This window comes from Bactrocera neohumeralis, chromosome 6, assembly GCF_024586455.1.
Source record: "Bactrocera neohumeralis isolate Rockhampton chromosome 6, APGP_CSIRO_Bneo_wtdbg2-racon-allhic-juicebox.fasta_v2, whole genome shotgun sequence".
NCBI classification, from domain to species: Eukaryota; Metazoa; Arthropoda; class Insecta; order Diptera; family Tephritidae; genus Bactrocera; species Bactrocera neohumeralis.
This window is the reverse complement of record NC_065923.1, coordinates 18,779,960-18,795,473: the sequence shown is the minus strand read 5'-3', so window position 1 is coordinate 18,795,473 and position 15,514 is coordinate 18,779,960. Positions and strand designations below refer to the sequence as shown.

Here is a 15,514-nt window from a genome sequence, read left to right as displayed (position 1 = left end):
TCTTTAATTGCTTGATTTTTTCCCAACTTTGCAAGCGTGGATGCATTGTGTGTTGTTGTTCTTGTTGTTGGTTGTGTGTTTTTCCTTCTGTGAGTTTATTTGTTTAATTGGAACTGTTCGAGTGACCCCGTTTGCCAAATTGTCAGGCGGTAAATTTATGTTTTTGCCCAGTGCAAGCCATTAAAATTTCCAACCATTGCCACAGCTTTGGCAAATGTGCCCGGCTGCACAATGCAACAGTGCAACAGTGCACGCAAAGAAACGTGCAACAGACGCAACACAAGTCGCAAGGCAAAATATTTAGTATATAGTGTGGGGCACTATTTGTTTACTCATAGTTAAACGTATGTGGGTATGGATGTGTGTTTTTCGGTAATATGAGAAAGAAACGTGTAGCTCTTGCTGTGCAAATGCCAGTAGCTGTGAAACTGAGAAAAGTTCCCACAAACCTAGAAGTTTTTATTTTTGCTAATTTTGGGGCTAAAAGCGTTTAAACAAGAATAAAACTTTAACATCGGCTGCACCAAAGCGATAATACCTAAAGGTTGTATATATCACTTAAGACTAATCGAGATAGATAAAGGGTTATATATAAAAATTGACATTCAGAGAGAATCCTTTTATGACAGCAGTTACTATGTCTGTGTGCTACAAATTGGTTGGACCGTTCTTCCTTTTCGCCAATTGAGATTCCAAGTATAGCAATGTCCTTCTTCACCTTGTCTTTCCAACGAAGTGGAGGTCTGCCTCTTCCTCTGTTTCCCCCGGCAGGTACTGCGTCGATACATATATACTTTCAGAGTTGAAGCGTTTTCAACAATTCGGAGGACACGAGCTAGTCGGCGTAGCCGCTGTCTCTTAATTCGCTGAATTATGTCAATGTCGTCATGCAACTCGTACAGCTCATCGTTCCATCGAATGCGGTATTTGCCATTGCCGATGCGCAAAGGACCATAAATCATCCGCAGAATCTTTCGCTCGAAAACGTCACTTGTAGAGTTCGGTCTTTGTTTTGTCGAGAGACGATTTTACATCTCAATTGCCTTCTGTATTAGATGTATTAGATTTCGAGGCTGACACTATTGTTGGTGTTAATACTGGTACCTACATAGATAGACGGAATTATTTACGACTTCGCAGTTATAACGGTCAACAGTGACGTGGGAACCAAGTCATGAGTGCGACGACTGTTTTTTTATGTCAGGAGATATTATGTCTTAATCTCGTTCACTACCAGATCCATTTGCTTTGCTTCCTTATCTAGTCTGGAGAAAGCAGAACTAACGGCGCGGTTGTTATGGCCAATGAAATCAATATCATCGACGTACGCCAGCAGCGGTACACTCTTATAAAAGATTTACCTGCTCGCTTAAGTTCTGCAGCTCGAATTATTTTCTCCAACAGTAGATATGGAGTTGCCTTAACCTGAAACCTCGTTTGATATCGAATGGCTCAGAGAGGTGCTTGCCGATCCTAACGGAGCTTTTGGTATTGCTGTTTATCAAAAGAAGAGTCTCTCGAGACTATTGTTTCCTTTTCATTGTTTCGTTCTTTTCCGTCCAAATAACTAACAAGCCTTATGTACTTCAAGGTACTTCCCTGGCTTTAATTCTTGCCAGTTGCAAGAGTGTAAAATGTTCGTTTACACCCGAACTTAGCTATTCCTTACATGTTTTTATACATTATCAAAACCCGTTGTAATTGCTCCTCAATATATCTTCAAAACGAAATTACTCTCAATCATTATTTGATAAGTCATAAATATTATAAATTTATCGATAATGAGAAAGTAGCAAAATTTGTGAAAAAATTTTCATTTTTTATTGAAACAAGTTTGTTAAACACATGCGCACACACGTATCAATATATCAACCTTACATCATGCAACTATTGCAATCAATATGTAATTTTCCTCAATAAATTAAGTCATCACTTCGACAGTTATTTGGTGGCAAGTTAATACGTAAATCTCTATATACATAAGTATGTCAAGCGAAAAACAAGTAAATGAGTGTGCTGGCTATATTTGCAACATTCATCGAAAGTGGATCAATATGCGAGTGGCTTCGATGGTGACTAACGATTGCGCAGGCGCGCTGTTATATTGACACCTAAGAGTAGACAAAATATAATAGTACTTACATATGAATATGCATTGTGTAAATGTGTGCTGCAATGAGTGCCTTAAATATACAAAACTTTGTATGCAAATTCGATTAGGCTGTCAAATCATTATTGATTGACAGAAAAGTGTTGTAACTAGCTCATGGAGAAAAATTAAATCTTAGCTTAGAAATTATTAAACCTAGCAAAATTTAACTACACAAAGCAAAAATAATTCTAAGTAGATTATTTAAAATTATAAATAAACTCCGTTGACTGCATATTCAATCACTTCCAAGCTCATAAACGCGTTTTTGAATCCTTCACCATTTATTAATTAAGTGTTATCTGGTTGGAGTAACCGTGAGTACTGAAGACAAAACTGATACACTAAATACAGATACGAAATGAAAAAAAAATAAATTAGAGAAAAAAAAGTCTCATCAACTGAGTTCTTTCATTAAAACAATGCTTGTTCAAGTAACCTTATATTGAGGTTCTTTTGTCATTTAAGGCAATACATTGTTGCTAAGGATTATTATCTGATGACTGGGGCAAGAGCCGAGAAAAGGTGTTGAAACGAGTTGAATCAAGATTGGCAAGGGCCACGTTCGTGGTAACTATTGGGGTTAAAATTTAATATTATTAACCAAGGATGACCCCATATACTACCATCTGATCAAATTTAACCCGGACTGACACAAATAAATCTTTATTATATCTTTCAAAATAAGCTCCTTTTAACTCAACTATACAATAATGGCAACGCTTATTCCAATTTGCCATACACTTGTTATAAGACTCGGCTGGGATGACTTTCAGTGAATTTTGGTATTTTCGGTTTCGGCGCATTTTCGGAGTGATATTCGTTAGATTATTGGATAACTGCAAATATTCAAAAACCCACGTCTCGCCAACAGTAATGAATGTGAGGCTTTCAGCTACCTTGCCAACCATCAGCAACCCGTTTTAACAAAAGATTCAGGTTTTTTTAGAGCGAGTACAGCCTTGACATTCTTCATACCCAAAACATTAACTAAAATGTGTTGAATCGATCCATAAGAAATGTTGAGATGCTCTAATGCTAATGGAAACTCCCTTGCCGATTCCCTTTGATGATTCCATTGGAAACAAACAAAACTTTTTAGCAAGCTCGTTATTCAATTTTGTTTTCCATGGTAAAAATCGCCAGACAAACCTTTCGTGACGTAAATAAACAGCTGCCAAATACGCACTAATTGACATATGGAGATCAAATATCACAGGAACATAAAAGAAGTTGTAGTAATCAGGGAAGAATATATTTATTGATTCGATTTGTGTTTAAATGGATCCGTTCTGGTCAAGTTTGATGGTCTCCGCTACTTCGTAGTTAAAGTGCTTAAGGGATTGTTACTACCGATCCTCACTTATCAGAGCTTAGGTTGAAAGTTCACAAACTGTCAAGCTGAAGGTCAAGGAAGCAAGGCGGTATGCAGTAAGTTAAGGAGTAGTAGTAATCTGCTAGCATTATTTGTTTGAAGCGAAACATCTCCGAGGGATATCGAGAAGGACTTCATAAAATATGCTGTCGATACAGAACCTTTTTATTAACAGCGGTTATTGGTTTCTCGAAGAATGAAATTTGAGATTCACAGAGAGTTCGTCAACATTTTCTCGCTTCTTGCCTTGAGAAGTAATGCTCTCACGCTAAATGATATTGAATTATGTATGTTTGATGTTTAAGGAAATAATTTTCACCAAATATTTAGAAGGGAAGAAAGCGGGTTTTTCTTAAACAAAATTTTGGGCCTAAGAAAAGTGTAAGCACTATTGGTTCCAAAATCACTTAATTTTTTCAAAAAACAGCGTCGCGTCAACGTTTGTGAAGCAATGCTCTCCGACTACCAGGATGTAATGAAACGTACTATTACTGGCGATGAGTCTTAGTTCTATATTTACGATCAATCGGCTGAATGTCGTGGCAAAAGTGAGCGGAAGGCGATAAAACCACGGCAAAGCAGGCCAAAAATCAAGGTTATGTTGATAGTTTTCTGCGATTATCGAGGTGTGGTGCACTCCGAATTCTTTCCGTCCAGCCAAACCGTCAACAAGGAATACTATTCGAGTGTTATGCGTCGTTTGCGCGAAGCTATTCGTAAAAAGAGGCCGGAATTATGGACCGACAACTCTACGCTTTTACACCACGATAATGCACCATCTCATACTGCATTGATTCTTCATGAATTTTTGGCCAAATTTTCAACCAATATCGTGACACAACCAACGTATTTGCCTGATTCAGATCCATGTGATTTCTGGCTATTCACCAAACTCAAACGACCGCTTCGGAGAAACTGTTTTGAGCCAATTGAAGGCATTAAACCTGAATCGCTACGCGCATTTAGGGCTACTCCGAAAACAACCGTTTTGAGGATTGTAAATAACGTTGGCACAATGAATTTAGGGCCAAAGGAGCTTACTTTGAGGCGGTCGACATGGATTTCGAAGAATAAAATAAAAATTTTAAAATTATGAACTACTATTTTTCGCTCATAGTAATGCGAACAAGTTTCGATAATAATGAAAACGTCGTAAATAGTTTACAAGATAATGCTACACTGAAGCAACAGTCAAAAAAAAATCTGAAGATACCTGCGATAGTTTTCTGATCTGCAAAATGCAATTTCGTTGAAAAAGCGTTTAAAGTTTTACGCGATTAAGCTGACTTACCCAAATGCTTCGACACTGCAGCAGTTTAGAGCGGAAATTTTTTTCTATTTTTTTCTATCCACTATTACACTAATGGAATAATATTTTTATGACCCTAAACTGAGCCAAAATAAACATTTTTTTCATTACTCTTTACTCCTAGCTTGGCCTAACCTCTTAACCTAGTGTAAGACACAATTTAATATACCGACAATTAGCTCGTGTTTACAACAGTTATTTCGCGGCAGAGCTCGTAATTAACCGCTCATAAAAGCAAAATGTTGCAAGCAACGAAACATATCCTCACACTTGCAAATTGTACATATGTATGTATGTGTGAAAGTACACGCACAGCTAACACCTGGACGACAAACAAACTTACTATATAATCATATATAGATGCACATATACATATATGCTGTGTGTATGTATGTACACACTTTCATGGAAAGACATATGCACAATAAAGAAATTACGAAATCGCGTTAAAATTAGGTTACCAAGTAAGTAAGCGAGTTTACTGCTTATTATTATCACCGTTATTGCACCGCTTGTTGTTGTGATTTTTCTTACACACACACACGCACACACATACATAGGCGCGTATTCGCCTAGCGGGTAATTTGACTTTTTAATTGATGGATCCAGTTTGTTATGTTCGCCTGTCAACGCTGTCTATTTTGGCCACAATCGCCTAACTAACGGTGCACGAGTATAAGCGGTGGCGCGCTTGGATTTTGTGAATGGAAGACTTGTCTCCAGCCATGCCGGGCGTTACATATTATCAGCGGCCAATATGCGCTCATGTCAATACATTTGCTTATGTAACCACGTTGAGCGTTATGCTAGCACACACACACATACACACTCGTGCATAGAAATGTGAATGTGTGCTTTATGATGCATATCTCAGGCTTATTAGAAAATTTGATAAAACATTTTTCACCGCATTTTCAAAAGTAATCAAAATTGATTTTGATTAAATGGTTGTCAACTAGCTGGTTGATGAAAAAATAACAAAAACAACACAACGCTACGTATTTTTAGCCACAACGCATGTAATTGAAAGCTTGCAAAACATTTACACAATTTATTCTGCGGCGTTGCGTATACGCCATGGTGTGCCGCGCCCAAATGAATGCCAGGCTCGCACGGCGCTGACACACACGCACACACATTCACACGCTTATTGTGCTGATTAAATGATTAAAGACCAAAAATTGTTACCTTAATTAGCGCCACATTTAAAAAGATTTTGAAAAAAAAAAAAAAATTAAAAAAAAATTAAAAAAATTAAAAAAAAGTTAAAAAAACTAAACAATTAAAAAAAATTTAAATGTGTGAAACTGCGAATAATTCGCAATGAAAAAGTCACAAAAGTTTTGACAAGTAATTATTTTTGTGTTCCATGAGAACGAGTCTCTCTACTCTGTGAGTTACGCAGTTCAAGGATATAACGGTCACATTCGTGTAGTCTTGCGATACGCAAATTATGATTTGGCGCTACAGATAGTGTGACAGCCAATTCTGCAAAATTCAAAAAGTTTTCTTGCGCTCTAAATGAATATGTGTGCGTGTGTATATGTATTTGTGTAAGCCAATTTACTGATCGAACCAATTTATTTTGTAGTTTTTAGAATGTTGCACTTACTTCTTTTACGCTGGCATAGGCATAAATATATACATGTGCACAAGCATTAACCGGTGTATACAATATATGTATATATATAAGTATAGACTTTATAAATATATATACATTCACGGTGCGTTTTTTCGCACGCCGCCCAAAAGTGATCTACGGTTTGTCATGATCAATTCGACGTTCAACTGACAGGTGGGATGGACAGTGCGTGGTTTTTAATGGCTAATCCGCTTGTTGTTGTAATTTTTTGGTTTCCACAACAAACGCACAGTGGAGAAAATTTGAAATATAGTAAAAATAATAATAAACAAAATAATAAAAATATTGAAAATGAACAACGATAAATAATTTTATTAGTATTTTCTTAGTAGTCGCTTCTACAGACACCAGTTCCAGGTACCTTTCTTTCTATTGGCAAAAACTTCACAATTATTTGGTTTGACTCACCGCGATTCGACCACAGCCGTTCTCACTTGATGTTGTCGTAAGCGATCCACATTTCAAGCAACTTTGTCATTAAAAATTACTGGATCGGAATCGACGAATCTTAAATTTTATGCATGATTGCGTATTACAATATCAGTATCATAAACACTATTCCTACTTACAGCTGCCTGGTTTCGTTTTTTCCTTTCATAAAGAAAAACTCTCAAATAAGGTGCATATTCTCTTTGATGGCGACCATCTTTGACACATTCTAAAACAGCACTGAGTCAATCAATCACAAATCTGCATGGAAAGTTATTCATTACGAAATCTTTTCTTTCTATATAGCATGGTCAGTAATTGGAAAAAATAATCTGACCCGATTTGACTCGAACTTAGAACGTTCAATTTCACGTATCGTCTTTAAAATAGGCCAATAAGAGCAAATACGATCTCGTATAACAGATCAATTGATTCATATTATATTGAGACTATTTTGCTATTTGAAGAGGAAAAAGCAGTTGAAACAAAAACTTGGCTTGGTGGCGACTTTCCGGACACTGCTATGTTTAAACGAGGTGAAATGAGCGCCGAAGACGATGAACGCAGTGGACGCCCAAAGCAGTTATTTACCGACGAAAACATCGATAAAGTCCAAAAAAAATTTTTGAATGACCGTAAAAAGAAGTTGTTCAAGATGGCAAGCACTCTGAAGATATCTACTGAACGATATAAGAAAACTTTGTGCAAAGTGGGTGCCGCGAAAGCTCACTTTTCACCAAAAAACACGACAAGTTGATGATTTCATACAGTGTTTGGAGATGTTCGAACGTAAGAACTCTAGTTTTTGTGTCGATATTTAACAATGAGTGAATCATGGCTGCATCATTTCACTCCGAAGTCTAATCGACAGTCATCCGAATGAACTGACAAGATGAACCCACTCCAAAACGTGGGAAAACGGAACAATCGGCTAGCAAGGTTACGGTGCCTGTATGTCATGGAATAGTTTTTATTGACTACCTTGAAAGCGAAAGAACCGTCAACAGCGACTATTCCATAGAGTTGTTGGACCGTTTAGAGGTTGAAATTGCCGAAAAACTTCCGCATTTAAAGAAAAAGTAAGTGCTTTCACCAAGCCAATGCAAAGTGTTACAAATCAGTGAAAATGATGAGAAGAATACACGAATTGTGCTTTGAATTGCTTCCGCATCCATCGTGTTCACCAGATCTGGACTCCAGCGACTATTTCCTGTTCTCAGATCTCATAAAAAGCTCACTGGGAAGAATTTTTCGTCGAATGGATAAGAGATTGCCGAAGCTGAGGCCTATTTTGAAGGAAAGAACTACAAAATGGTATCAGAAAGCTGGAGGGTCGCATTATTCAGTGTATCATTCTTAAAAGGAACAGTGTTGAATAAAAAAAGCGAATTAAGCCCAAAAAAGCATTTTACTATGGTAGACCGGGGACTTTTCAATTGACCTTTTAAGAATAGCAACGCATAATTCAATTTTGCAAACTCTTATAATACGCCTTCTGATTCTCTCGGTTTCGGCTAATTTTTAGAGCGCCATTCGTTAGATTGTTGGACAGTTTAAACGCCATATACATAAACCCACGTATCGATCACAGTATCCATACATTTGATGAATGTAAGGTCCTCAGCTACGTTTTCAAGCACCTCTTTTTCGTTTTTGAGAAAGATTCAAATCTTTCGATACGGAGTCTAACATTGGCACGCTTCATACCCAAAACATTGTTGAGCCGATCCATAAGAAATGTTGAGTTCCTCTACTATGTCTCTGAGACCAACACTACGAGATCAAACTTCACACGAACCTAAAAAAAACAGTATCGGAAAACAGTTTTATTGATTACATAAACCAAGAGAAGTTCACATAATATGATTTATTAAATTGAGTAACTCTTGGAACGAAAAAAGTATTCAGTGAATAATTGCAAATGGACCAACTGTGCCCACCGTGCAAGCAACTTCATTATCGCCGTTGCCATTTTGCTCTCGAATCACCCGCGTCAATCGGTCCGCAATGAACGCTGCTGTCACAAATCGGATTATTTCTGTCAAGTTTTTGACATGGGTGTGTTGCAGCGGAGCGGATTTACGCATGCGTGGTAAGTGGGCGTCGATGCAGGCAAAGAAAAATTGGTCATTTAATTGCATAGAAGTACATGAGATATTGCATAGAGCAACTTTTAATATTTAATTACATTGCGCTGGCAATTGCAGCCAAAAAATTGTCAAATTCCTTAGAGCTTGCTCAAACACATTTATTATTATTTATTGATAGGTTAATTACACAAAATTTTTTAGGTGCAATAATTGGTCATATGTAAAACTTTGTTGGTAGTCAAGAACTCAATTGTGGCCTAAATCAACAGTAGAGATTATAACAGGTGTGTGTCTTAATATTAAGCGATTTTGTTAGTAATGCGCAGTCATAGCCAAAGTTTACGTTCAATAACCCGCTTGATCCTAAATTCACTAACAATAATTCCCATTCTCCTTAATTCTAGGGTAGTTGCTTCAACCTACAATCTTCCCTGAGGGGAGAATTTAATCTTAAATAAGATTAGAGAAACATTTACTGGGTTTGTTCGGAAAGTGATAGGACTGAGTCGATTTATTATTTTATTTATTAAATTTATTGAACCATTCGTTACAATTATTTAAAAACTTTCAAAATAGGCTCCTTCTGCGTCGATGCAGCGCTGTCAGCGCGATTTCCAAGCATTGAAGGCGTCACAGAAATCATTCTCCGGAATAGACTTAAGAGCCAAGGTGCTTGGATCCTCTCTGTCGTCGCAAAATGCTTGCCTTTCATCGGCCTTTTCAGGCAAGGAAACCAAAAATAGTCTGGGGCGCCACATCTGGGCTGTAGGACGGCTGCGGATGACTTCCACGTAAAACTTGGAATTGACTGTTTGTCCAGGAGGAACAAATTCATGGTGGACGACGGCTTTTATGTTAAAAAAGGCAATGAACATCGTTTTCACTTTGGATTTGCTCATTCTTCCCTTTCTTGGGCCTGCTTGATCATTTCAAAATCTATTTAGCAGATTTACCAAGTTTCCGAGCTCTAGCGAACGCTGCATTTTCGGTTTGCACCACTCACAGAAACATGTCAGGCGAAATTGTTTGACCTGATTCTTCAGGTGCTCTGAGATAACTGACCAGCCGCTCTTTCGTTAGCTTGGAACGCCCTCTACCAAATCCAGTTGGTGCGGGCACGCTCCGGAGTACAGACGCGACGGAAGAAAAACAGTCCTATTACTTTCCAAAAAAACGCTGTAGGTCAATACATATGGTTGGTTAGTTGGTAAGGGATATGCAGGAGCGCCAGACCGCGGCGGCAACACTTAGGCCATCATTAGAGCCATTGTACTCCCGAGTGATAACCAAGTATACCTTATGCAGCAACTCAGTGTATTTGGTAGAAACCTGATTTTTATTATACTCCAGGTACCCAATGTCTCTTAAGTTAGAGAACTGGATGGATCTTATAGGCAAGTGCCCTGTGAATTAAGTATATTTTTGCCTAAAAGTATAACTTTTGGAAGTGCTCTGTATTCCTAATGTTCCAAGACCTGATGTATTCCTATAGAATCCACTGCTTTAAACAACATTTGAAAGGAGTGAATGGCCTAGAGCAGCTCAGGTTAATGGTGATTCCAGCCGCCCCAAGCGTACTCAATGATGTTTACCGAGCTACCCACGGAAAGTCTAGTTGTCGCCTTGCATAACCTCACGCAGTGAGACCTAATACAGGCGCTACACACAGATTCCTTAGAAATATATATCCAGATAGTATCAGATCAGATACTTGGACGAGGACTTCCATGGTATATTGGTCGTGCAGTGTAAATATGTTCGGTTTAGGCTGGACTTACCACACGTCATCTCAATATACGCAATGACTTACTTAACCTAGCTCTAAATACCGCGGTTTCTCACACTAAAACCTGAAAGAAGTCTAAGCATCAAAGCAATGTTGTGATCTGGGTTAGTCTTTGAGCTCTTAAAAGGTCTGAATCGCAAATAACAGAACCCTTTTCAAGTAAGTACATATTTAGATTATTCGACGTGACTTTACAAAACTATTTTTATGACACCGAATAAACAAAATGGTCAAAAATTATCGAGAAAAACGAGGTTATGTTGAAAAAATATCGTTATTTTAAAATATTATACACAAAAGGCTTATACACATAATTATTAATAATCTTCACCATCTTCCTCTAAAGAATGCTCATCAGCATCATATTCCTCGTGTTCATCATGTTCATCGTCTTCTTCGTCTGCATCACCTTGGCCCTCATACTCATCCTCATCATCATGCGCATCACCGCGCTTTCCCTTATGCTCTTTTTTCTCAACATAATCCTCCGTTTCGCCATCCTGCTCATCCTCATAGTAAACAGGGTCATTATTTTGCGTAACGGGATGCTGCACCACAAACGGAAAGTAACGTAACGGCGGAGGAGTCGTCGGTGAGGGATTTTGTAAAGGCGCATACGACACTGGCTGCTGACCGTGGACCGTTGTGCCAAGGCCGTTCGACGTAACCTCGGCCTGAAACCCGTTTTCGTGATCAGCCGTATATTTGACCACACGCAAGTTGCCATCTGGATCGACAACGCTGCGCACAAGGATATGATATATTTGGCATAATTACACCGGTGCGTGTGGCACAAAAAGAGAAAAGAAAGGAAATAAGACAAAAATATATTAAATACCCGGTTCTCATGCAAAGCAAAATAAATCAATTCACTGCCGATAAACTAGTTGGTTTGCCGCACTCAATGCACCCACCTGTACGAACCCCACACCGCATCGCCGTCGCGCGTCTCTTGACGATTCTGCAATAGACGCGCCTGAGCATCCTCTACGCCGTAGGCGAATTCGTAGGCCGGTTTGGCAATGAAGTCCACACGCGCTCCACCACCACCACCGCCGCCAACACCGACGCCGCTTCCCACCAGCCCATCATGCACGACTATCTTCTGCTCCGGTCCAGTGACTGGACCAGAAAAACGCGTATATGAGTAACCTACTGCCTGACAAACAGGTGGCATCGCCACCAGCAACAACACTACAAGTGATAGCGGTGCGAGACACGCAATTGGCGGTAATAGTAGACGCATTTGTAGACGTTGTGGCATCACAACAATGCGGAACTGGATATTCGACATTTCGCCAAGCAAAAATTGTAAATATTTTCGTTGCAATCTTTGCTGTCGCTTATGTAGCTTCGGTATTTGCTGTTGATGTTCGTTCATCTTTCTCTTAGCATGCGTCGATGGCGTTGTCGTCTTTTCTGGTGCGTGGCACAGTGTGGCGTTGACGGTCGTCGTCGCTCTTTGCATTTCGAGCAGCGAAGCGGAAAATTTTCGATTGCTGACAATTCTCACAGTTTACTTTGCCACATCAATTTCAATCGCTACTGTTTGTTAAGCGGCCTTCACTTGTGGTATGCAAATGTTTTAGTTCGGCTCTTCACAGCTTCATGTCGAATTCTGCACTCTTCTGAATGAGGTTCACGCAAACTAAACGCGCCATTTCACACCTTTTGCTTATTTATAAGATTCGTTTGTGGCATTCAGGAAGTTGTGACACTTTTCGTTTGTTTATTGAATTTTTATTTCAAATACCGCAAGAAATTTACTAATAATTGAAATTGCACACCTCACTGATCAATATTGGAAGCTCAGCTTGCTTGTTACACTCTTCCAGTTTCCAAGGAAATGGCGCGAAGCTCTGAAATTATCATTCGCCGTCAATTGAAAAGTCCCCGGCCTTCCACAGTAAAACACATTTTTTTGGCAAAATACGTTTTTTTATTCAACTCAGTTCCCTTCAAGTGTGATACACTGATTATAGCGACAATCCAACTTTTCGATACCATTTTTGTAGTCCTTTCTTTAAAATAGTCCTCGGTTTCCACGGTCATTTCCTTCGGGATCTGAGAACAAGAAATGGACGCTGCGGGCCAGATAGGAAACATACGGTGGCAGCGAACTCAACTGGAAGCGATTTCGTCCTTCAAACGGTCCAAGTAGTCGCTGTTAATGGTCGTTCCTTTTTCATAGTATCCAATAAAAAATACAAACGCCATAAACTTGCCAGCCGATTTTTTTTCAGAAGTTATTAAGCTTTTAAAAAGCAGTGCGTTCTATTGTTCAGTAACCATCTCAAGTTCTTCTAACTCACTTATTTCGGTCTCTCTTTTTTGTACAACGAAAATGTCTCTCTTACGTTTCCTTTCTCAGTTTATGTTCAGGCATTGTATACATGAAGAGAACACTGCAAACATACCTTTCAGGTCGCTAACTGATATTTTTTCGATACTATATAAATCTATCCTTTCATTGGTGGTGTTTTTAAGTGGCGGGTCCCAAAACCAGCGCACAACTCTGGGGAGGGAACCATATGTAAAAGAATAGTTCTGGCCACTCTCAAGTGAATGGCGCGCAGACTACTTTTCTCACTTGTGTGAAACTCTACACATAACTCCATCACCTACTTAGTTCTGCATTCTCCAGACTGGATAAGAAGGGAAGCAAATGGGTCTCGTAGTGAACGATGGCAAGATGGACTATCTCCTGATATAAAACAAACAGTCGTCGCACTCGCGATATGGTTTCCACGTCTCTGTTGACAGTCATAACTTCGAAGTCGTAGATAATTTCGTCTATCTTGGAACCAGCATTAACACCAACAACAACGTCAGCCTTGAAATCCAACGCAGAACAACTCTTGCCAACAAGTACTAAGTCGGACTGAGTAGGCAATTAAGAAATAAAGTCCTCTCTTGACGAACTAAAGACTAGATCATCACCGTCCTGCTGAGTCGACGCTGCGAGTTTTCGAGAAAAACGTTCTGTTCTCGGAAGATTTAAGGTCTTTGCGCATTGGCAACGGCGAACACCGCAGTCGATGGAACGATGAACTGTATATCTCCTACGACGGCATTGACATAGTTTAGAGAATTAAGAGACAGCGGCTACGCTGGCTAAGTCATGTCGTCCGAATGGATGAAAATGCACCAGCTCTGAAAGTATTCGACGAGTATCCGCCACGGGAAACAAAGGAAGAGGAAGACCTCCACTCCGTTGGAAAGACCAGGCGGAGAAGAATCTAGCTTCGCTTGGAGTCTCCAATTGGCGGCAAACAGCGAAATGGAAGAACGACTGGCGCACTGTTGTAAACTCGGCTATAACCGCGTACGCCAGTAAAGAAGAAGAAGATATTAAATTATCTTCATGTGCGAAAAGGTTTCCATTGATGTCTTAATTGTGGAGTCAGATTGACCTCAAATATGTTTAAGCCTTTATCTCCCAAATCAAGATAAATACTATAAAGATCAATAAAAGTTTATTATCAAACTTGGCAAAATTTATTTGTAAAAGATAATAATTTTGCTAATTACAAAACCTTTTGGAGTGATAAATTTTTAAAGAAGAATTTTATTTTAATTTTAGTCTTTATGCTCAAATATTTGTATGTATGTATATATGTATATGTAATGAGCGCACTATTAATTGTAAGTACATACAATTAAGCTCCGTAGGCGGTACACCGAACAACTTTGAACTCTGCTTTAAAACTCCGTCAATTTTTTTGCTCATTTAAGTAATACCAACTCTTTCAGGCGGCTGGCATGCCGCAAGAGTCTTCAAACGACTGCTGCTGTCATAAAAATAACATAAAAATCGAAATAAAAATAAGTTTATATATAAATACGGCAAACTGCAATGTCACAAAGGTCACATGCTCACAGTTGAGTGATGATTGTTACTGCCACCAAAGCATGTACTTATGTTGATATGGCTAGGCAATTGAAGACCCAGTAGTGAAGAGTGCAAAAAGAATCAAGTAACTGAAACTATATAGTATAAAGTTTTTAAAGTTAGGCCTGATTAGGTGAATGAGAAAAATAATATTGGAAAATACTTCTTCTAATCTCTTGAGAAATGACGGTTCCTGTTCTTAGAACAAAACTCGGAATATTTCAAAGAACTCTCACTTACTACCAAACATATTATCCTTCTTTTGACTATATTACATTTCATTATTCCATATAAATTCCTTAATTTTTTTCTAAAAATTGTTTCATGAACTTTTCAAATGAATAATAACAGCATAGCTATGCAGGATTTATGTCTAGCCGACTTTTACCTGAACAGTTAAATAATATGTTTGAAGATTCTTCGCAAAGTATTGTATTCTGTCAAATTTCGTCCTCTTTTTTATTGATTGGAACATTGAACTGCTCCAAGTATGCGGAAGAGTTTTCCTTTGCCACCGAAATATCTTTTACTTTTTAAACAAATGCCTATTATAAAACAGTTGCAGTTATGCTAAACAGTCAGCATATTTTTCCTGTCGGCCTATACCATTTGAACCGGACTGAGAGAAAAATGGATTTTCACAAATTCTTAAGGGTAAACCATTTCGAGATTCCCTACATTTTTAAAGAAAAGACACAGAAACTTTAAATTTAATGAGAAATGTTCATGAAATGAGCATTGATTTTCTGAAGAAAATTTATTTCAAATGTTGCCCGCGGCTCCATCTCGGGTTGATATCATACCATATTGGTGGACAATCGACCGGCCTAACACGTGAAATT

The 15,514-nt window shown here is 38.6% G+C and overlaps 2 protein-coding genes across 2 annotated transcripts in view; both read right to left on the bottom strand.

Moving 5' to 3' along the window:
- LOC126760985 (heat shock protein 23-like) overlaps positions 1 to 15,514 on the bottom strand; it is a 450,653-nt gene that overhangs the window by 353,862 nt on the left and 81,277 nt on the right. The gene's annotated exons all lie outside the window — the stretch shown is intronic.
- On the bottom strand, positions 11,098 to 12,248 carry LOC126761784 (uncharacterized). The gene is made up of 2 exons (XM_050478169.1): positions 11,695 to 12,248; positions 11,098 to 11,521 (listed from the first exon to the last, which is right to left on the bottom strand). Exons 1-2 carry the CDS (start codon positions 12,246 to 12,248, stop codon positions 11,098 to 11,100), a joined length of 978 nt encoding a protein of 325 aa, XP_050334126.1.